At 40.9% G+C, this 22,786-nt stretch overlaps 1 protein-coding gene across 1 annotated transcript; it reads right to left on the reverse strand.

Moving 5' to 3' along the window:
• Positions 1-5,550: 5,550 nt before the first annotated feature.
• Positions 5,551-21,656, reverse strand: dcp2 (decapping mRNA 2). Its single transcript, XM_070924644.1, has 11 exons — positions 21,448-21,656; positions 17,415-17,566; positions 17,111-17,238; positions 13,251-13,349; positions 12,991-13,143; positions 12,782-12,894; positions 12,360-12,464; positions 10,088-10,196; positions 8,793-8,897; positions 8,460-8,511; positions 5,551-7,593 (listed from the first exon to the last, which is right to left on the reverse strand). Exons 1-11 carry the CDS (start codon positions 21,513-21,515, stop codon positions 7,463-7,465), a joined length of 1,215 nt encoding a protein of 404 aa, XP_070780745.1. The 5' UTR covers positions 21,516-21,656; the 3' UTR covers positions 5,551-7,462.
• Between the last annotated feature and the right edge of the window lie 1,130 nt (positions 21,657-22,786).

Below are 22,786 nucleotides of genomic sequence, written 5' to 3' on the forward strand. Positions count from 1 at the left end.
GATTTGGTCCTTTCCTGAAAAAGAAGGAGAGGAATTTCTTCCATTAAGATACTTGTCAAAAGTGATTTGGGCTTGTGTTTATTGAGCGCCAAAAACTGTTGCAGTAGATAATCCCAAAAATCTGAGAGTCACACTACTTTTACTTTGTCCATCATTTGTATCAGTTATGATAACGTTGTACTGACATGCATTAAAGGTCCATGGCCGGACTCAAACCGGGGATGCTGCAGTTCATGATAGGCACCTTAAACCCCTCTGCTACCAGGGGGGCCAAGGACAATAGCAGTGTTTCCCATTAATTACCTAGACTATGGCGGCCCGCCACAGCTTCATAATTAACAGAAATATTTTTACACTTCTCTAAAAAGGTAAAAGATCTGCTGCATTTAAGACACCAAGGCATTTTGAGGACACAACATCGTTTGAGGTTAGCTAGTAGTATTATCAATGTACGACAACAAACCGATAATGTTACTGCAGATGTTATGATTGATAATTAACGTTAATCTAACGTTAGCTAAGTTAGGTTAGCAGCTGTCAGTCTCCTCGCTCATGTCGACTGACATTTCCGTCTGCTCGTTGTGAAAAACAACATCTGTATACATATACAATCCCATGTGTGTTCAATAAGCCCTGTTTTGTTAGTGTCACAATCAACACACACAGAGTATATCATTGCTTCAAACATAGTCTAGGGTGAATTCAAAATAAATCAATACCACACCATCGCCAACACACGTGTGGGTAAATCATACAGGCACACATGATGCAATGACCAACAGTGGTGACAAAGCTTTGCTGAAACTGTAACTAAGCAAAGCATGATTACTTCACATTAAAGTGAAGCTGGAATTATACTTGATGCAAAGGTTAACTACAGTCCTGCCCCAGATAAAGCACCTACAGCATAGGTTTTGATTAGGTCGTATCATGCTAATTATGTTCCACACAGTAACTGTGTTGACGTTTTTTCATTCACTTTGTGAAAACACAAGCAGCCAGAGCTGACCAATCACAGTTCTTTCAGTCACCATGTGGTAGCTCTGTACAAACCTACAAAGCACTTTAACATAGAACTACAAACTCAGCTTTATTGTAAAAGAACTTCTACCCCTTTGTGAGAGTGAGTGTGTGTAAATTACTCATATTTTCAGTCCTAGATACACTTTGACCACAATTCCTCACTTACCCTTTACTCTTAGAAATGTAACCCAGGGACTGTGCCATTCGATGAATAAAAGCCCTCTCAGTACTGGCCAAGGAGGAGGGAAATTCCATCTCTGTTAGTTTCAGTCACGGAAAGGAAAGGGTAAATATTAGGACACCCTAGAAGACTTAGCATCATATCTTCCTGCTCATACTGGTGTGATATAACAATAACAACATAACAACTAATGTTTTCCTATGATTGACCAAACAGAAGTGTTCTGCATTCTTACCTTTTTGGTCACTGTAGCGAAACCTCTCCAGAGAGAGGTTCAATGCTATCTTGACCTCTTCATCGATGTGGATATCTTTGAGGCCTTTGGAGATTGAACCGCGGGCTGGTGTGTTCTGGGGCTTGGCTGTTTTGTGTGAAGCTGAACCTGCATTCAACATGATGCACTGCAACAAAACCAGAAAAAAAAGTTTGTCTTACCACAGGGACAGCAGGAATTCTTTTGTTCACCAAGTGTTGGCGAAACACACATACAGATGGTCATTTCTTACAGCTCATCTGTAGGAAATGAGACGATTAAAACATCCAATCAAGCAAACTGCTGAACGTCTTGCGCAATTCCACATCTCCTGAATGTACCCAGAATACCACAAGTCAACTGATGAGAGCAGAGGGAACACTTAGAAAACACACACACACTTTAACTGTACATCAAGTGAAAGGTATTTAAGAGGTTGGAGTTGTGAAATTGATAAAATCATCTATATGTAATTTTTGATTATGACTTCAATATGTATCATAGAGTACATTTTCTAGAGAATAAATAAAGAAACTGTCTGACTAAAACAACCTAACAGGAATGTTGTTTTTTGGATATTCATCAGCTCTCCCTTCAACTCTGTTTCTAAATTCAATAACTAAGTGGCCAGAAGGCTATATGATAATATTAACTTGATCTATGCAGAGGGCTGGTGATAAGCCATGTGAAAAAGGTTTCACAATATCATTTTGCAATTTGTAAGCTGACCATCCAGTGACACGACTGTCACTTGTTATGTCACAATACTTACTGCGCTATATCTTTTATTACTACCTTTCTGCTTAACCATATAATATCAGTATCTGTGCATTCAGTACCTCTTAAAATACTGTATGTTGACTCAAACTGGAGAGGATCGGAGGACACGGTTGCTGTGTGAAACAGAGAGGAAGAGAAGAAAACACATGAATTAATAATATGTTTACATTACTGTGACGCCTTTTCACTGGACGTGAACGTTACTATACAATACACTAGCTAGCAACTCAGTGTAACGTCAAGTCGCCACGTAAGGTAACGCTAGGTTATATTAGCGACAAGCGGAAGCTCTGTTGTGGTGTAGGGTTAGCTAAGTTTTCTTTTAAGAAGCCTCTCTACAAGATGTGTTTCATTTCACTGGTATCGAAACACCGAACTACGTTAACTTAGCTAAGTTAGCTGAACGGATATGAGACACGCCGTGATAACAAAACTGTTAGTTAGCTATATGTCCAACCTTGTCATTAAAACGAATTAATGCTGATACTGTGCCTTAATTAGCAAGAGCTTCGGCAGTGCTCTCACACAAACAGCACTCGGTCAGTTTAGTGAGGCGCACTCTATTTAAATATTTCAGTGTTTTGCCTGTGCCGCCAACAGCGAAACTACATCCGGTTGGTCTCCTTCAGAATGAAAGAGTCATTACAACAAACCTAACGTGGACCGGGATTACAGTAACTATTCAATAAGAATTTGTTTAAAGTCACTGAAACTCAGAAATGGCAGTTATAGGTTTAACCTTTCATTGTCACTACACATAAAATTCTGTATTATACCAGTCTTTTGTTGTTTGTACTTCAGCATCACTTTATATCCTTTCCTATAACCTATCCTAAAAATACTACGGGTCATCAAAGTGCTCACCTCTGACGTTATGAGACAAAATTATAAAGTAACGTTATTTAGTCCAGAAATTAAGACTTCAAGGTATTTAGCCTTCAAAATAAAAGTCATATGATTTTATGTGTAATTTGTTAAGCTATACTTTGACAAATCATTTCAATAAATTAGTAAAACATGTGCATCCTTGTCATACATAGTGTAGATATTCAGTGCTGGTGATGGAAAAAGGGGTCATAGTCATCATAATCTGGGGATGTTTAATTCGAGATGGTTTCTTCTATGTATATGACGTTACAATGTCGGATATTCATACTAAACGTTGCCAAAATTGCAAAATAATGAGGCAAACGTATGTAAAAGTAATCCCAGTGAGCCAAGAGCTCAGGCTTCAGACTGCTCTGAATGCTCCTTTTGGTTTTTTCAACCGCAGTGCCTATGGTATCTCTGCTCCAGGCACAGAAGAGATGTCTATGCTTATGTCAACGTTGCTTAGTAACATTACGTTTACAGTTTGCCTTTGGAAATCTTCCGGAATTTGGCCAGCCAATCAGAAGAAAGTGGGCTTTTAGGGAGGGGGGCCTTAAAGAGACAGGAGCTCAAACGGCTGGTTTCAGGCAGAAGATAAATCAGGACTTTTTTGAACTGTGAATCATGCAAAGCTACTCTTGTGGAATCACAAAATGAAAATATGGAGCTGGAAATGAGAATAATAGGTCCCCTTTAATATCCACTGCACATTTCAGTAGATAGTTCGTTGTTGAGCTAACTTTCTCCACACATTGTTGGACAAACTGAGCAACGTTACAATCCTCTGGCCTCACTGTCTTATTCTAAGTGTATCCTCTTCCTATGGAACCTTCCTTGTAATGTACACTGCTCAAAGAAAAGGAACACTTTGAAAACACATCAGATCTCAATGGGAAAAAAAATCATGCTGGATATCTATACTGATATGGACTGTGTAATGTGTTAGGAACGAAAAGCTGCCACATCGTTTGATGGAAATGAAAATGATCAACCTACAGAGGGCTGAATTCAAAGACACCCCGAAAATCAAAGTGAAAAAATGATGAGGCAGGCTAGTCCATTTTGCTGAAATTCCATTGCAGCAACTCAAAATGGTACTCAGTACTGTGTGTTGCCCCCACGTTCTTGTAAGCATGCCTGACAACGTCGGGGCATGCTCCTAATGAGACGACGGATGGTGTCCTGGGGTATCACCTCCCCGATCTGGACAGTCTGAGGTGCAACCTGGCAGTGTCGGATGGGCCGAAACATAACGTCCCAGAGGTGTTCTATTGGATTCAGGTCAGGCAAGCGTGGGGGCCAGTCAATGGTATCAATTCCTTCATCCTCCACGAACTGCCTGCATACTCTCGCCACATGAGGACGGGCATTGTCGTGCACCAGGAGGAACCCAGGACCCACTGCACCAGCGTAGGGTCTGACAATGGGTCCAAGGATTTCATCCCGATACCTAATGGCAGTCAGGGTGCCATTGCCTAGCCTGTAGAGGTCTGTACGTCCCTCCATGGATATGCCTCCCCAGACCATCACTGAGTCACCACCAAACCGGTCATGCTGAAAGATGTTACAGGCAGCATAACATTCTCCACGGCTTCTCCAGACCCTTTCACGTCTGTCACATGTGCTCAGAGTGAACCTGCTCTCATCTTAAAGAGTCGGTCTAGACCTGCTCTATTTGTAAAGTGTCATGAGATGACTTTTGTTGTGATTTGGCGTTATATAAATAAAATTGAATTGAATTGAAATTGAATCTGTGAAAAGCACAGGGCGCCAGTGGCTCTCCTAGAGTAACTGCCTGTCTCCTGGAATCTCCTCCATGCTCTTGAGACTGTGCTGGGAGACACAGCAAACCTTCTGGCAATGGCACGTATTGATGTGCCATCCTGGAGGAGTTGGACTGCCTGTGCAACCTCTGTAGGGTCCAGGTATCGCCTCATGCTACCAGTAGTGGCACTGACCCTAGCCAAATGCAAAACTAGCGAAAAACAGTCAGAAAAGATGAGGAGGGAAAAAACCATTCCTGTTTTGGGGGTCGTCTCATTGTTGCCCCTCTAGTGCACCTGTTGTTAATTTCATTAACACCAAAGCAGCTGAAACTGATTAACAACTCCCTCTGCTACTTAACTGACCAGATCAATATCCCAGAAGTTTAATTAACTTGATGCTCTGATTAAAAAGTGTTCCTTTTATTTTTTTGAGCAGTGTACTGAAGAAGACGCAAGACATTTAGCTTCTATTCACTTCAGCAGCATGTTACCTAGCTTCCATATTTGGTGTGTAATGTTGAAAATACATTATATTCATTACAGAAAACACATTTACAAAACCTACTAGAGTAAGGATACAACTGATGTATAATTAGCCTCTGAATATGAGCCTTTCTCCAGGAGAAAAGAAGCGTTGAAATGTTTGATATAGTGCATATTTATAACTCATCAACAGCTGTGAGTGGAAAAAAAACTTTATTAATATTCACATTTTAAGTCAAAACACCATTGAAGCCAAAGGAAAACTTAAGATCACCATCTGTACAATCAATAACAAAGAACCCCCAGTGAAAAGCATCACAAGAAGAGATCTCACATCTCACATGCATGAATGTATATGATATTCCCTTGAGAAAATATAAATTGTTGGCCTGTGGGTTGAACTTTAAAGACTTCTAAAAGAGTCACTGACTATGAAAATTGCATTTGCTTATGTTTTCAGCTCTAGTGGCTAGAAAACCCTTAATGTGGCCCTATAGAGTCATTCACAATGTTTTTGAGAATAACGTTTGTTCACAGTAGTCTAACGCAGTGGTCCTCCTTCATGGCCCATAGCCCAAGAGTCGGCAAGTTTTCATGGCAACCAAACACTATAGCAGCTAACTAGTGGATCACCAAGAATATGATTGAGGACTTCTGGTCAAAAAAATCTCAACAGGAATTTAAACCTGTAAACCCTGCAATCTGCAGGACAGAACAGCCTTGAATTTCAAGACTGCTGAAAAACAGACAAACACAAGTGGGATGTGGGTCACTTTAAGGCAAATAACAACAATGTATGGACGCCTATGACTGAAAATATTAAAATTTAAATACTGAATCACATTGAAATGTCATTTTTCTTTTGTGTGTGATTGGCGTATGATTAAAATGTTAAAATCAAATTTTCACACATTGTGGGAGACACACATTACTGTCATAAAGAAATGTATGATGAAAGCTCAGTTGACCACAATGATAATTAAACTGAATGTGAAACTGACTTTTTTGTTTTCATTTTCAAATTGGCAGACATTGTACAACCTGAACTCTTCTATTTGCAAGAATCCTGCCATTATGAAAATTTTCATTAGACACAAGCTACAGGACATAATTTCAATTCAAACAAGTCCAGTTTGCAATTTCATTTAGGTTGCGCACCACTTTGATTCATTCAATTAATTAAATTATTATTATTATTATTATTATACAGTAAGATGCTGTGGAGTACACTGAAAATTATCTGTCAATGGCAACTTCAATTTAATTTGTAATTTTCCCAGCCTTAGTTATGAATTTTCAAACATCAATTTGATTTAATGATTTAATTTTAATATTGGTAGCCATAGACATCCACACAACAGAGTAACATGAATTTAATGACATTCAACTTGCAAAGACGAAGTTGTGTAGTCAATATTCCATTACATTCTACATTCCTGGATAAAATCTTAAGTAATTTTGGTAATAAAGCCAATAACACTGTAAATACATAAAGCCAATAACACTGTTAATACCCACCTTTCTTCAGCATCCAAAACATTTTTGGTACTAGATTGGAAGAATTGAGTAAATTATCAACGTCTAAATGATTACGTCTTAAAATCAATACATAACATGATAAATTTAACATTGATTAACTGGCCAAATTCACTAAGATATCACAGCTGAATTTATAACTTTTTGTGTGTCACCTCACATGCTTAAAATCCATTACATTCCCAAAACTTTTGATCCTTTAAAAGACTAGTGGTTAACCTGAGCAATCCTCTCCTTATGGTCTCTGTGATTAAATTATGAATTTCGGTATTCAAAGATGAAGAACTAAAAACTAAAGTAAGGATTCTGCCAAGGACAGATTGAAGACAGGGCTGTTAGGTTAACACCCATTTTATAAAAGTTGGGTAACAAAGGCAAACAACTCCAGTAAAGGTTACTTGATGCATTCAATGAGAAATGGGCCCCACTGTAAATGTGTGTTCATGACCAGCAAGGCAAGAAGGAAAAAGTCATGTTCAGTAACATCCTTGCCTGTACTAAAAGGCAAAAAGTCTCTGAGGCCATAGTTTGATGTTGTTACAGGAGAGGCACAGCGCTTCATCAGCCATGTCAGTAGTCAAAACATTTCATGATGGCGTCTCTGTCAAATTTGAAATTGAGGAAAGCCTTGGAGGATAGCAGGTGCTCACAGACTCTGCTGTGGACTGTCTGGTGACCATTGGAGCTGCATAGAGCCATATCTGTGAAAAGAAAAGCTCATTTACATGTTTCATTTGTGGAGGATGTTCACTTAGCCTTTAATCTTAATATTAAACTATGGTGAAAGGAATATGTTTATTCCCCATTTGGGCTGCTGTTTGCTATAAAGGCTGGATTACCAACCGGGCAAAGAGGGCAACAGCCCTTGTGTGTCCCAGACCCTCACAGCTGTCAATCATCACCCCATTTTTATACCATCAAATAACTAATTAAAACCAAACTTATCAGAAAAATGGACACTTGAACAAACATCAGCGTGATAACCTCAAGATGTTTTGGTCTCACTTTTGGCTTCACTTTTGGGGAGCTGTCATGTCGTCCATCTTTAGATACAGTCTATGATTTTAGCCAACAATAAATGATGTAACGGCGCAAAGGTGTGCACCTAACAATTGTTTTCTACTAGCCAAGAGAGATGCAAGGCAGGGGCAGACAACTAGCTAACTGTAAGGTTAATCAGCTAGCTGTAACTTAGATACACAGATCTGTCACTGGTCGCTTCGTAACGTTAGCTGATGAAGTAATTTGCAAACAGCAAGCTAGTATCTATCATGAATGGTCCAAATAAAATATAGGGACATTACAGATAGTAACGTTATTCCAAATATAATTGGAAATCACAGTGAATCAGTCTGGTGTATGTCACGTCACTGTTTTGGCCGATGCCAAGGATGCTCGCCCCTACAAAGTGGCCAGCATTGTTTTTCTGTAAAAGTATGCACCCAGTAACTACACAGTTCAAGTGTTAATTCAGTGTTGTCACATTAGCAGATACAGTGCAGCAGTAAAAATATTTTCAGAGTGGGTGCAGTTTCAAAGTTAGACCTGGTAACTGTAAAAACCATACCTCTCTCAAAGCTGTCTTGCAGTCTTCTGGGTTGAAGTCTTTTATCTTCTTTCTGTAGAGATAGTATTAAGAGTGCACTGCTTGTAATTAAACAACCACTTACAGTATCATGCCAAACTCAACCATTTTCAAATTCTAAAAATGGCTTTAAAACTGGTCGAAGATCCACAGGCAAAAATTGTCTGTGCAGTGTTCCGGAATGTCAATTTCCCTTTTGATGACTGGTACTGAGGTTTGAACTTTAAAAAAATGTTTCTAAACGTCAGAATCACATGTGATCTCAATGCTTACTAAAAACAGCAATCTAAAACAAAAATTTGGTTTTGTACTTACTAATATGTTTTTCAGCTGCTGGTTGCTGGCCCCATTGTCATTGGATCCTTTCTTCACATAAGGCGAGTCCTGACATTTCTTCCCATTGCCTTTCAAATTTGGGTTCTACAGAGTAAAGAACAGAAGTCATGACGTAAATGTGATGTATCAACTCTGTCTCAAGCCACTGACGGAGTACATGTCCCATTCCAATATGAGACATCATCAGCAGTACCTGTCCCTCCTTTCACAAAGACCAATACTAACAGTGTATTAAGGCAGTCCTCATCGACTCACAATGTTGGAACTTCTAAATTCATCACCAGTAAGTAGTGAGAGGTAAATAGCTTTGGAAAGATTTGGTAAATGCCTTCATGAAAACACTGTTGTCAGAGGCATTACATAGAATTCACTGGGTTCCCGACCAGGCGATAACTACAGGCCAAGACACATCATTGTGCGGTTTGTATGGGACAAGGCCAAGGCAGTGGCGAGAAAGAACCTGGAACGGTACAAGGATTTTTGCACATGGACTGCCATGATTCACCATGGCGTACCATTGATCAGCAGGCTCATTAATGTGCATCAATATTCATGTCCTGCTTTGCATTGACCATTTATAGTTGAATGTGGGTGTGTAGACAGTAGGATATGAGGCTGATCAACCTGTGCACATTTCCAGGTAGACTGTGATTAATAAAGGGAACATTGCCTGCAGATGACCGTACATTTTATAAATCAAATTCTACGGCCTTTGTGTACACTTTTAGTATGGATCCTACACACTGATTTACAAATGAGACCCCTGGTCTGAAACTCAGACCATAAGATGGCGATTCATTTTCCTGCAGACATTAGCGTGAACACAAATTTAAGGCATTGAAACTATATGGCTTTTGATGGTACAGTCCTGTGAGAGAAAATATGACACTACAGATTATGTGAGGTGCTGGGTGAACACTGGTGTGCAAGAAGAAGAGCATGGCTCTCCTCACTGATTTAGATCCCCAGGTTCCAACACAGGGCCACGCTCACAGTATTTATCAGGTATTGACAGACTTCATTGTGAAGGCAGAGTCTAAATGAGCCAATTAGTATTAGCTGCAGATTTTTTTTTCCTGAATAATGCTGCTTGTCAATTGGTCCATTGGTTGCACCAATAATAATCTGATGGCAGCTTCAGGAATAATTCAGCCATTGTTTTCCTCCGTCTAGCAAACATGTATCTATTAACTCTTGGTAACATGTAGCCTAGTTGTAACATGCTACTGTTAAATAATGGTGAACTGTAGCAGCGTAATCTTCTATTTTCTAACCTGGTTCTGCTCATACTGGCTCAGCTGGCCCAGAGTCTTCTGCTGCTTGTGTTTTGTCCAGCTGTCTCCTGGAAATGCCTCAGTACCTGTGAGGCGGCGGGATTTTGACCTAAGAGATGGAAGAAAAAGTGGATATTTTCTACTGTACAAGGTGGATGGTCAACTGTTGGTGGCCCAGAAGGTAATGCCTTAAACTTCTGCTAAAGGGTTAGGGTTATTATGATACAGATGATACAGAACACTCAAGAAATTCAGGAAATACTAATTAATTGCTAATAGGGACTCTATAGTTCGGCTCACAAGCTCACCAGGGCAGCGATGGAGAAACCTGGATTGGGGTGATTGGGAGGAATGGCCTGCCTGCTCTGAACCTGAGTGGTGCTTTGTTATTGGACTTCTGTGCTAGTCATGGATTGGCCATAAACACCATGTTTGAGCATAGGGTGATTCATAAGTGTACATGGTAACAGAACACCCTAGGCCAAAGATTGATGATCGACTTTGTGGTCGCATCATCAAATCTGCGGCCGTATCTTGGACACTTGAGTGAAGAGAGGAGCAGAGCTGTCAACTGATCACCACCTGGTGGTGAGTTGGATCAGATGGTGGGGGAGGCTGCCGAACAGACCTGGTAAACCCAAACGTGTAGTGAGGGTGAACTTGGAACGTCTGGCTGATGCCTATCCATGAGGTCTTCAACTCCCACCTCCAGAAGAATTTCTTGTGCATCTGGGGAGGTTGGGGACGTGGAATCTGAGTGCGCCATGTTCAAGGCCTCCATTGTGGAGGTGGCTGCTAGGAGTTGTGGCCAGTCAGTTAGAACAGGTCCAACTGCTGGTGGACACCAGCGGTGAAGGAAGTCGTCTGTAAAAGGAGGCCTTTTGGGCTTGGTTAGCCCAGGGGTCTCCTGAAGCAGTAAGGAGGTACCAGGAGTCCAGTAGGGCTGCAGCTTCGGTGGTTGTGGAAGCAAAAACCCAGGTGTGGGAGGAATTCAGGAAGGTTATGGAGAAGGACTTTCAGACGCAAGGCACAGCTGGGGGGATGAGATTCAATTGTAGAATTATAGAATTGCAGAATTGCGTCTCTGCTCTTTGCAAATGATGTGGTTCTGTTGGCTTCATCAGACTGTGACCTATAGCACACTCTGCTGCGGATTGCAGGCGAGTGCGAAGCCGTCTGGATGAGAGTCAGCAGCTCCAAGTCTGAGGCCATGGTTCTCTGCTGGAAAAAGGTGGATTGCTCCCTTTGGGATGGGGGTGAGTTATTGCCTCAAGTATCTTGAGCTCTTGTTCATGAGTGAGAGTAAAATGGAGCATGAGATCGACAGGTAGATTGGTGCGTCCCAGAACATATTGGAGGGATTACATATCTCATTCTGTCCTGGGAATGCTTTGGGATCCCCCAGGAGGAGCTGAAAAGCATTGCTGGGGAGAAGGACATCTGGATTACCTTGCTTAGCCTGCTGCCACCGCGCCCTGGCCCCGGATAAAAGGAAGAAATTGGATGGGTGGAGTAATGCTTCTGATGATGTTGCTTGTAATTAACAACTTTGCTCATTCACATGAACGTGCCCTAATAACTGGTTGATAACCAGCTTTGTGATACTCCAGGTTCACTAATGTTAGGCAAAGTGAAGCAGGTAACCTAGAGAGAGCCAGACTGAGTTGAATTCACCCCAAAACATAACAGACGAACAAAAAACAGAAAAGTTAGAGCTGCATTAATCAATATTTTTTGGCCACTTGGGGGCAGCTGAAGACACAATACTGACATCATCATCACCTATATTAAAGTTATGGTGAATGTGCTAGCAAAATGTTGCCTTTTTACACATCCATCAGTTACAGAGTAACATTATCATTCATTTGGGGTCGTGTTTGTGTCACCTGATGAATGTAAATCCAATATTCACTCCTGTTAGCTCAGTTTTCAGTCTCTACCAACTCCTGAGGGAAATATCTGGCTCTTATCTGCTAAATGCTCCAATATGTTCACCAGCTAGTCTCTAACTGTGTCTGTCTGCTGTTTGCTGCTGAGCAGGTAGTTTACAGTGGCTTTATGAAAGCTTCTTCACTGAAAGAAAAAAAAAAGATGCCTGCTGCTGCTGGAAACAAGGTTGATGAGAGCAGAGTTTGTGGGCTGGAAAACCGAGATGAAGTGCAGAGTTGGTGATTATTCTCTGTGGGGCTGGCTTTTATTTGTTTCACAAAGCAAAATTGACTTTTATTTGAGAATTAATTGTAAGTTCTTTGATGAAGTGAAGTGTTTTTACCAAGGATTGTCTGAAGGCTTGCATGGAGTGTTGCCGTTATTTGCGAAGTCCTCATCGCTGTCTGTTGACTCGCCTTTCAGCTTGCTGATCCACTCTCGCAGCGGTCTGCACAGGTGCAGCAGGAAGTGTGCCATCAGTCAACAGATTAAGTAAACGAGATACAACATGTTATGGAGTGAGCTTTAAAAGCGTTGGTAGGTGTATTTGGAACTTTGGACAGTGCCAGTTTAGCTGTTAAGCCCTGCTTCCTTTAGCTTGGACAAGCAAGTCCTGACTCCAGCTCTATACTTAAAAGACATATCTTAAGACATCCACCATCCTCCCACTCTCAGAAGAAAAGCAAATGCATGTATATTCCTTTAATGGAAAAACATTAACGGATATTTCATTAATGAAAATAATGCAACCTTCTACACACGCACCTTATGAATGGGATGGCCATGAAAAAACGGTTGGGGGCAAGTCCAAGTTTAGACTTTGGGGTCATGTCATTCCTGTGACACGGCAGTTTCTCAATAGGAAACCATTCAATATTCTAAAAGTAAAGAAGAACAAGATCATGTAATGTTTCTGTCAGCTACAAAAAGATGGAAATCAATCTGAGGAGCACGTGTCAAAAAGGAATTTCTACCCTGATCTCTTTCCTTGTTTTGGGGTTGAACTTGGTATCCTTTGACACCCCTGGTATGATGTAGAGCCGCACCAGCTGGTCAGTGATTTTCTGCTCTATGTACATTTCTTTGCAGATGCGATTCTTGATGTCAAAGCCCGTCTCCTCCAACACCTGGAAAACACTCAGTATTTTGAACTATGAAATACAAACATTAATTATACGTGGCTCTTAATACTTTCAGTTGGTCAAAGTTGAACATCAAACAACATGCGACTCACTTCACGAACTGCACAGTCATGTGGCGCTTCATCCTCATTAACTTTCCCCTTTGGAAAGCCCCAGCCTGACTTCGCAAGGTAGCCCTGAACAAGCAGCGCCTGAAGAGAAAAGATGCACCAGTTAGCTGCAGCACATGAGGGGGGTTTTCACAACAGCACCAGGTGTACACTGGTGAGGGGTGTGTCATGGCATACTTCATATAAAAAATATTACTTGTGTGAAAGTAAAGCATAGTTAAAGGACCACGTTGGTGATCTATATTTTTCTTCTTGTCAAAAAGTCCCACAAAGAGACCAAACAATGAATGTATCCCACTAACAAGCATTGTGTATCCAAAGCCTGATTTATCTTATTCCTCTGTGCCATAGAGCTGTAGTAGGAAATGACTGAGCCTTTTTTTTTAAAAAGAAACCAATCATTACAGAAAATGTTCGCAAAATGAAGTGTTTGCAGAAGTAATCAAGTGACTATAAGATTCTAACCAAGGTCCTTTAAGCCAAGCTTGACAAGGTCATGAACTTTATAGCAGATCCTGACCAAACGGGACTTTGCTCTGGACGACAACTTTTTGGAAATTCATGCAAATTATTTAAAATACTTTATTATATTATACAGTTCAATGTATGTGAAATGGTCTCTCCTTATAATCACCTTAGGGAGCAATGGGCTAAACTGACTAAATTTCTGACAAAGTGTGGCAGTCGGCACTTTCAAGAATTCAGTCAGCAACAACTTCTGCGTTAGACACGGTTCATTGCTATTTCAAGTCATAGAGTACACTTCTGCAAAAATAAATCAGCTAAGATATTCCCAGGATCGGATTGGACTTGCTCCTGCTGTCTTCACATTAAACCACTCTGTATCACATGATTTTCACAGACAATTTTGGCCTGCCATCTTTGAAACATTTTCTACTATTAGTAGTTAGGAGATACGACTAGACCCAGGAACTACAATATTTGGAGCAGCTCCTGGAGAGATTGCACTTACAGGTCTGATGCCTTAGACCTTCTGTGATTATTGGCACAACGGCTAGAAATCTGCCAAACCACCACGACACTATAAAAGTGTTATGGCGCATCTCAAGCTCAAGATTCGTGTCATGTTGTGATGTGAGTAAAATCATGTTGGAAAAGACAAAAAAGGTATTTTTAAAGTAAAAAGGAAACCAAGATTGTGAGCTGTTGCTAAAAGATTTATATTTTCAGTAGGAACCAAACATCTTGGAGCAGCGTTACACAGAAGTTATAAAGTACTGAGTTATGGAATTATGATCCTCCAGATATATATATAAAAACGTAAAAAAACATTTTTATGTATTGGGTTTGTTCTTGTTTGTCTTTTATTATTATTACACAAGGACAAACATAGACATGCACATGAAGGAACACAATGACAATATTCACAGCTGTTATGCTATGCTACATCACAGGGAACAATACAGGACAAAAGGTAAGTAACTTTACATATATATCCACACACACACGCACATGTATACATATGTATATACATACATACACAAGCATATATGCATAGTACATATATACAGATCATTCAGAAAGTATTCAAAAGTACTCAAACCCCACCTATTTTTTTCACATTTTGTTATGTTGCAGCATTATGCTAAAATTGTTTAAATTAATTATTTCCCTCATTTGACTGACCCGCATTTGTATTTAAATCCAAATTGATGGTCAGTGGTTATTACGTATTCTTGAAGCCTATCCAAGAGAAGAGAATTTGTTGTAATACTTTAGACAGTATGCTAGCCAGGGCAATAGGTCTGTTATTTTCTATGCTGGATATTTGACCGGTTTTGCCTTTGACCACTGGCACTAATAAGACAGACAACATAAAGTCAGGTGGTACACCATGCATTAGCAATCCAGAAAAAACAGAGCAAGTGCTTTGTTCACTGCCGATTTCTCAATGGCATAGCTCAGTTCTACAGGTCCATAACATCCTTGTTAGAAACATCACTATTAACACCATTATAAACATCCCGATGATGTTTTCTCCATAGTTCCGCAATATCTTCAGATCCAGTAACCCCATCAATACTATATGGCAAGGGCATCTTACTTACTTACTGAGAACCTTAACTTTTCAGAATTCACAAACATTACTCTGCTGAAACTTTTTGGCCAAAATACATTGCAACACATTAACAATTTATGACATTCTGACAATATTTGAGCCTCCCAATGGAGTACTATGAGTGACCTTGATAATGACCATATAACATTTAAACTCATTCTACAGAACAGTTTGAGAAATTTAAATGGACCACATACAACCCAAAGCAAACTTACCTCCACTGTCAATACTACATACAGTTCATTCATATTTGAACTCTCAAAATATATTGAAGAGGTTTGCTGAAAATTCACCTTCATAATCAGGGCCATTCTTAACAGTACTCCACTGAAACTGTCAGCAAATCTCTTAAGGAAAGGGTAATTCTGCGTGTTCTGGGTCTACCCTGGTGTAGTTGGACGTGCCCGAAAAACCTCCAAAGGAAGGTGCCCAGGAGGCATCCTGATCAGTTGCCTGAACCACCTCAACTGTCTCCTTTCGATGTGAAAGAGCAGCGGCTCTACTGTTCCTATCCTGAGGTCCCCAAACCGGACACCCCCCCCCCCGGCTGCGCCTTGAGATCCTGTCCATGAATATCACAAACTGAATCAGTGACAAGGGACAACCCTGGCAGAGGCCAAAACCCACCAAAAACCGATTTGACTTTGTGCCGAGTATAGAGATACAGCTCTCACTGTGGTTACACAAGGACCGGATGGCCCAACACTAATATATACTATATGAAGTGAAATATAACGTTTGTATTTGGTATATAAAATGTGAGAAATTATGGCTGAAATGCGAGTCGCATCCGTACCATAACTGCATGAATAGACACGCATCAAAATCCAACCAGCAGCTGGCTTGACCTGGTTTTCGCAAACACCAGCTCACTTGACTTCACTTAAAAATTGGCCCCTGTCTGCAAATGATATTCTCTTGCCGCGGCGATGTTGAAGAAGATGATGGCGAAGATGATTGCCATTGCAATCTCCTCTGAAAGGTTGAGCTCCTTCAGGAAAAATGTTTTAACCTGCTCTTCCGCATCTTCACCCAAGACAGGTATGTCAATAATAATTACATTATCACTCATTGGTCTGTACTGAAGATCCATCACAGTTTCTCTCAAGTCTTCCATTTTCCTTTTTCAAGCATAGGACTTATTTTTCCATATCTTGATAACCATTTTTCAGTTCCCCATTTTCCAATTCTATCGGGGTGATTGTTTCTTTTAAATCCTTTGTTTGTTTGCAACGTGCCCAAAATGTACACTTTAATGACCTTACATAAGTACATCTTCACCTCAAACAGCAATAAGATGCTATATTCTGTGTCTGTAAGCTCATGTCTTTGAAGCAGTTCTTTCTTTTCCGATTCACTCAGCTTTCCCCTCTTACCGGCATACTCAATGCATTTCGGATCGGATCGAGCCAATAAAGGAACCTGCGCTGTGTCAACTGAGTTTAAATCCTTCAGTTCCAGATCCAGCTTCAATATATGGTTCAGCTTAGCCTACAACATTGAGATTCCTTTTTTTCCCCCTTGCTGCTTCAATGCTGCACACAGCCAGCTACGAGCTGACAGAGCCATATTGAAAAGCCATATTCTATTTTTATGATATTTGTTGACAATAAAAAAATGTAGAATAACACCAGACTTATCCGTTAACATGGCAAACTGAGCAGAAAAGAAAACAAAGCTATCTTACTGAAATGTGATTAAAAAAAAAAGTACATACCCTATAAAAACTGGGGAAATTAATAAAAATAATAATAAAACTCACGTTTTCTAGTGATTCATCTAGAATGATCGCTCCATAAGTAGGTACACCCATCTTGTACTCCTTCCACTGTTCAAGGACTTTCTGCACATCCTCTCCATGAGGCAACAGAAACGGACAGTGATGGAATAGTTTGCAGCTGTCAAGTAAAATAACGTCAGATCTAAACTAACATGAGCATTTATGGTATGCTTTGGCATGTATTTGCTGTACAGTACAGTGGATATGAATATCAATGCACATTCATGAATGTAAAACATGAATTACAAAAAGTAATATGATAATTAACATTCACATGTAAGGATATCTGCTTTGGCGAAGTCTCTTATCCCACAGTGAGGAGCTCCTGGAGTGTTCTGCATGCAGAAGTCCAGGTAGAACCAATGGGCCAGCTCGATCTGGAAGCACACCCGGATAGCGTTGTCCCTCTCCTCACTGGGGATGTGCAGGATGAACCGGCTGGAGAAAGACAGGAGATGCGAGATCAGGGCCGGATTAATGCACTAGGTGGCTCTGGGGCAAAAATTTGTTGTGGGCCCTTATTGTGCGTTACTCCCTGCTCACATATATACACTCAGTGGACATGCAACAGGAAACCATTCATTGCAAACTGAACCTCAAAAAACATCCTGGTGCTGCCCACCACCACCACCACCACAGAGAGACTCAAAAGTCCGCCAGCACCACAACGTGGTGGAACTTGAGAAAGATCAAGTTCACGCAAATGTCCTCTGGCGCGTCAGAGTGTCAACCAATTGTGAGTTGTTTTCTACTCCACTCAACTCAGGTAAAAGCAATGCTTGTGATTCCAACAGAGGCACCACATTGCATTTCAGAAGGATCCCAGAAGCAGCTCTCTGCTCTGCTTAAAATAATCTATTTCTGATGGAAGCTGCAGTAAAGCACATCCAGCTTGGTAGGAAGTCAGACACCAGAACAGCATTGAGCACTGACGCCACCGCACACGCTGAGCCGCCGTTCGATGCGTCCCGCTCGGAGCAGACAAAGTGGTTCACATTAAAAAAACAACAAGAGAAGCCAGCTAAGAATAAGTATAGGGAACAACAACAGTCTCCCACTCTTTCTCTCTCAAAGAAATCATAGCTATTTTCTCTTCAGTTACAATGGGAGTCTATGGGGAGCTTGGCGGCACTCTTGTCACTTGGAAGCTGACTGTGCCAAAGATGTAACGGCCGGCCACACATCCTGTGTGAGTGGCGTGTCTCAGGTGCTGCAGCGCGGGTCATCTAGTCTATCCTCTTTTCCGCATGCAGCGCACGGTTCTCAGCAGAAAGACAGTGAAAATGATCTGTTGATAGTCATATTGACATCACACATGCAGCATTACACACATTTCACTTCAGTTTCAATGTCTATACCTGTACATCCATGGCCAAAAGTTTTGAGAATGACACAAGTATTGGTTTTCACAAAGTTTGCTGCTTCAGTGTTTTTAGATCTTTTTGTCAGATGTTACTATGGTATACTGAAGTACAATTACAAGCATTTCATAAGTGTCAAAGGCTTTTATTGACAATTACACTGAGTTTATGCAAAGAGTCAATATTTGCAGTGTTCACCCTTCTTTTTCAAAACCTCTGCAATTCGCCCTGGCATACTGTCAATCAACTTCTGGGCCACATCCTGACTGATGGCAGCCCATTCTTGCATTATCAATGCTTGGAGTTTGTCAGAATTTGTGGGTTTTTGTTTGTCCACTCGCCTCTTGAGGATTGACCACAAGTTCTCAATGGGATTAAGGTCTGGGGAGTTTCCTGGCCATGGACCCAAAATGTCAATGTTTTGTTACCTGAACCACTTAGTTATCACTTTTGCCTTATGGCAAGGTACTCCATCATGCTGGAAAAGGCATTGATCGTCACCAAACTGTTCTTGGATGGTTGGGAGAAGTTGCTCTCGGAGGATGTTTTGGTACCATTCTTTATTCATGGCTGTGTTCTTAGGCAAAATTGTGAGTGAGCCCACTCCCTTGGCTGAGAAGCAACCCCACACATGAATGGTCTCAGGATGCTTTACTGTTGGCTTGACACAGGACTGATGGTAGTGCGCACCTTTTCTTCTCCGGACAAGCTTTTTTCCGTATGCCCCATACAATCGGAAAGGGGATTAATCAGAGAAAATGACTTTACCCCAGTCCTCAGCAGTCCAATCCCTGTACCTTTTGCAGAATATCAGTCTGTCCCTGATGTTTTTTCTGGAGAGAAGTGGCTTCTTTGCTGCCCTTCTTGACACCAGGCCATCCCCCAAAAGTCTTCACCTCACTGTGCGTGCAGATACACTCACACCTGCCTGCTGCCATTCCTGAGCAAGCTCTGCACTGGTGGTGCCCCGATCCCGCAGCTGAATCAACTTTAGGAGATGGTCCTGGCGCTTGCTGGACTTTCTTGGGCGCCCTGAAGCCCTCTTCACAACAATTGAACCTCTCTCCTTGAAGTTCTTGATGATCCGATAAATGGTTGATTTAGGTGCAATCTTACTAGCAGCAATATCCTTGCCTGTGAAGCCCTTTTTGTGCAAAGCAAAGATGACTGCACGTGTTTCCTTGCAGGTAACCATGGTTAACAGAGGAAGAACAATGATTTCAAGCACCACCCTCCTTTTAAAGCTTCGTCTGTTATTCTAACTCAATCAGCATAACAGAGTGATCTCCAGCCTTGTCCTCGTCAACACTCTCATCTGTGTTAACGAGAGAATCACTGACATGATGTCAGCTGGTCCTTTTGTGGCAGGGCTGAAATGCAGTGGAAATGTTTTTTGTGGGATTAAGTTAATTTTCATGGCAAAGAGGGACTTTGCAATTAATTGCAATTCATTGCAATTCATCTGATCACTCTTCATAACATTCTGGAGTATATGCAAATTGCCATCATAAAAACTGAGGCAGCAGACTTTTTGAAAATTAATATTTGTGTCATTCTCAAAACTTTTGGCCACGGCTGTAGAATATGTCACAGACATGAAAAAAAATCTAACTTTTTTTTTTTAACTCAACACTTACAATTGAACACATGCCTCTTAAAGCTGTTTTGGTATGAAACATGCTATTACTGATGGCCATAATCAAAGGCAAAATCACAGTTGAAAGACAGGGCTGGCTGTCTGTGTGGACACCACACACATGCGAGCCGCAGCAGTTCAGCAAGGTAGCCGTCATGCACAGGTAGGATGTGTGGCCCCACCAGAAGTCAGATTGATTCCAAAACTACCCATCTGTGAGGGAAACGATGATAAAACGATGTATGTAGGGTGAGCAACACACACAAATGGGAAAAATCTGAAAGGGTCTCATAACTAAAGTTGAGATTGCCTGAAAACAGTGCAATCTATCAAAATGCCCATTTACCCAGATAGAATCCCACTTGTCGTTTAAACTCTCATCATTTTTCATCATCATTTTTTTCGTTAAAGTATGGGGCAGCAGTGCTGCCCCAAAAAGGGGTGGGTGCTAGTAGCATCCCAAAAATCCATATGGAAGATGAAGAATAAGTATAATTAATGAACGCTATTTACAAGTCTGAGTTTCGTAATTACGATTACGAATAGTAACTACTGTTCATTGGGCTTATTCTTATTATTTAAAAGACATTTATTTTTTAAATTTACAATTTAACTCCAGAGGCTAACTTACCCATGGTAAAGGCACAAAAAAATAAAAGTCAACACAAATCAACACATTCTGAGCAATCAACAAAATCGGCTTATCAATAAAAATGGAGGAGGACGACAGTGGCAAAACATCTGAGAAGCAGTGTGTGAATGTTTTGGGTTCTAAAATGACCAACAAAAATAGGACTGACTGACTGTTCCGACTAGTTTCTTACTGAACCCGGCCCGGCCGTCACACGCGCCGCCACTCTCCACCACCAGTAAATTCTCAACGTGGGGGAAACACTGCCTAATAAAGTGGACACAGAGGGTACATCTCTATTATGTCTTGGTAAAACCTATGTAGCCTGCCCCTGGCTTTACTTTATTTTGTCGTTAGTGTAATTGTAGGTTTGGTGGTACTTTTATTCTATGTGTTGCTGTACACCCGTGTGCTTGTTCTGTGTTTACCAATAAAGACTGGTTAAAAAAATATTTTTTGCCCGCCAGTCTGCTGTGTAGTCAGTGGGCAAACACTGCAATGTTAAATGCGTTTAGCATCATGCTGAGCTAACAACAGCTACAAACACGTTCATACACCGCAGAGAGTGCTAACTTACTTCTGGTCTTCCAAGAAGAACAGTGAAATCCCAGTTGTTATGATTGCAAACTGTAATGACAACCAAACCACGACGCTTAAAGGTCGGTAAAGCGTCCGGTTAACGTAACGTTACCTGCAGAGGTCGTCCAGTACGCCGGAGGGGATCTCCACTCTTTTTGTTTCCATGTTGGTTGAAAACATCCCGACTCTATCTCAGAGCATTCAGGTGCAACAGCCATAAGAGCAGCAAGCTACATCCGCATTTTCAGCTCAGTGGACCCCAAGCTTTATGTTGGCTACAGCGAAGTCGCTAGCATCAACTAGTAACTATTCTTGCCCTGCCACCGGGAACCGGTTGTTGTGTTGTTTATGCTGCGTTCAGGTCATACGGAGAGGTGGGAAAGATTTCGACGGAAACGACTTGCGAGCGTTCATGACATGACATGGATGCTAACATGAACGCGTCAAGTCTGACTTTCGTAATTACGATAACTCCGATATGACTTGAACGCGGCATTTGTTTAATCATCCAATCACCGGTTTAGGGTGTGGGCGCTAGAAAACAAAACGAAGCACTATTGGTTCATATTTATGTCTGTCAATTGAGAGGGAGAAAATTTATCAAGTTAGTTTGAGATGTCTGTGACACAATAAAAGGCCGCAAATGTGTCACAACTCTTCTGCATGTAAGACCTTCACGAGTACTTTCTAAAAGACGTATCCCTCAAGTGAATTCTGTAAATCTGAACTAGAATTAATATGGTAATTGTTTACAATGACCCGGACAACCCGGCTCCAGACCTTTGAATCCGCACACTCCACTGGGTTTTTATTAATGCTTATTTCAAACTGTCAACATCCATGGTATCAGAAGAAAATATCACATACAGGTAAGAAAAGGAAAACGAAAAGCAGCAACAACAGCAAAACAAATTTAAATAGATTAAGTAAAAGAAAATGTATGACAAGTTCATCTCAGATTTTGAAGATATTGAAAACATTTATTGTTTTGATTGTTTTTTGTTTGTTTTGCAGGAAGAAATCAATGACACGTATTGTTCCATTTCCTTCATAAATACAAAGAATAGAGTTTTTTTGGGCACACCCATAAAGTACATGGACGCAGTCTGTCTAAGTTATTCGACTGCTCTGCTCAGGACTACTACAAGTTTTTGGAGGTTGTTCAGTATGTCTAAAACGACTTCAGACAGAGGGTGACCTGAGGGGCTGCATAAAGGGCCAGGAGAAGATAAATAAGGACTTTTTTGAACTGTGAATCATGCAAAGCTACTCTAGTGGGATCCAGAATAAGGATATAGAGCTGAAACGAGCATAATATGGGACCTTTAAGAGCTTTCTTATACGTTTCAGTGACTTACTTATGAGTTTTAACTAATTCTTCCAGTTTAATCTTAAAGTATCTACAATTATGTATAAAAACTTCCCCAATAACAACACAATATTGAGAACAA

This window comes from Enoplosus armatus, chromosome 18 (assembly GCF_043641665.1).
Source record: "Enoplosus armatus isolate fEnoArm2 chromosome 18, fEnoArm2.hap1, whole genome shotgun sequence".
Taxonomy (NCBI): Eukaryota; Metazoa; Chordata; class Actinopteri; order Centrarchiformes; family Enoplosidae; genus Enoplosus; species Enoplosus armatus.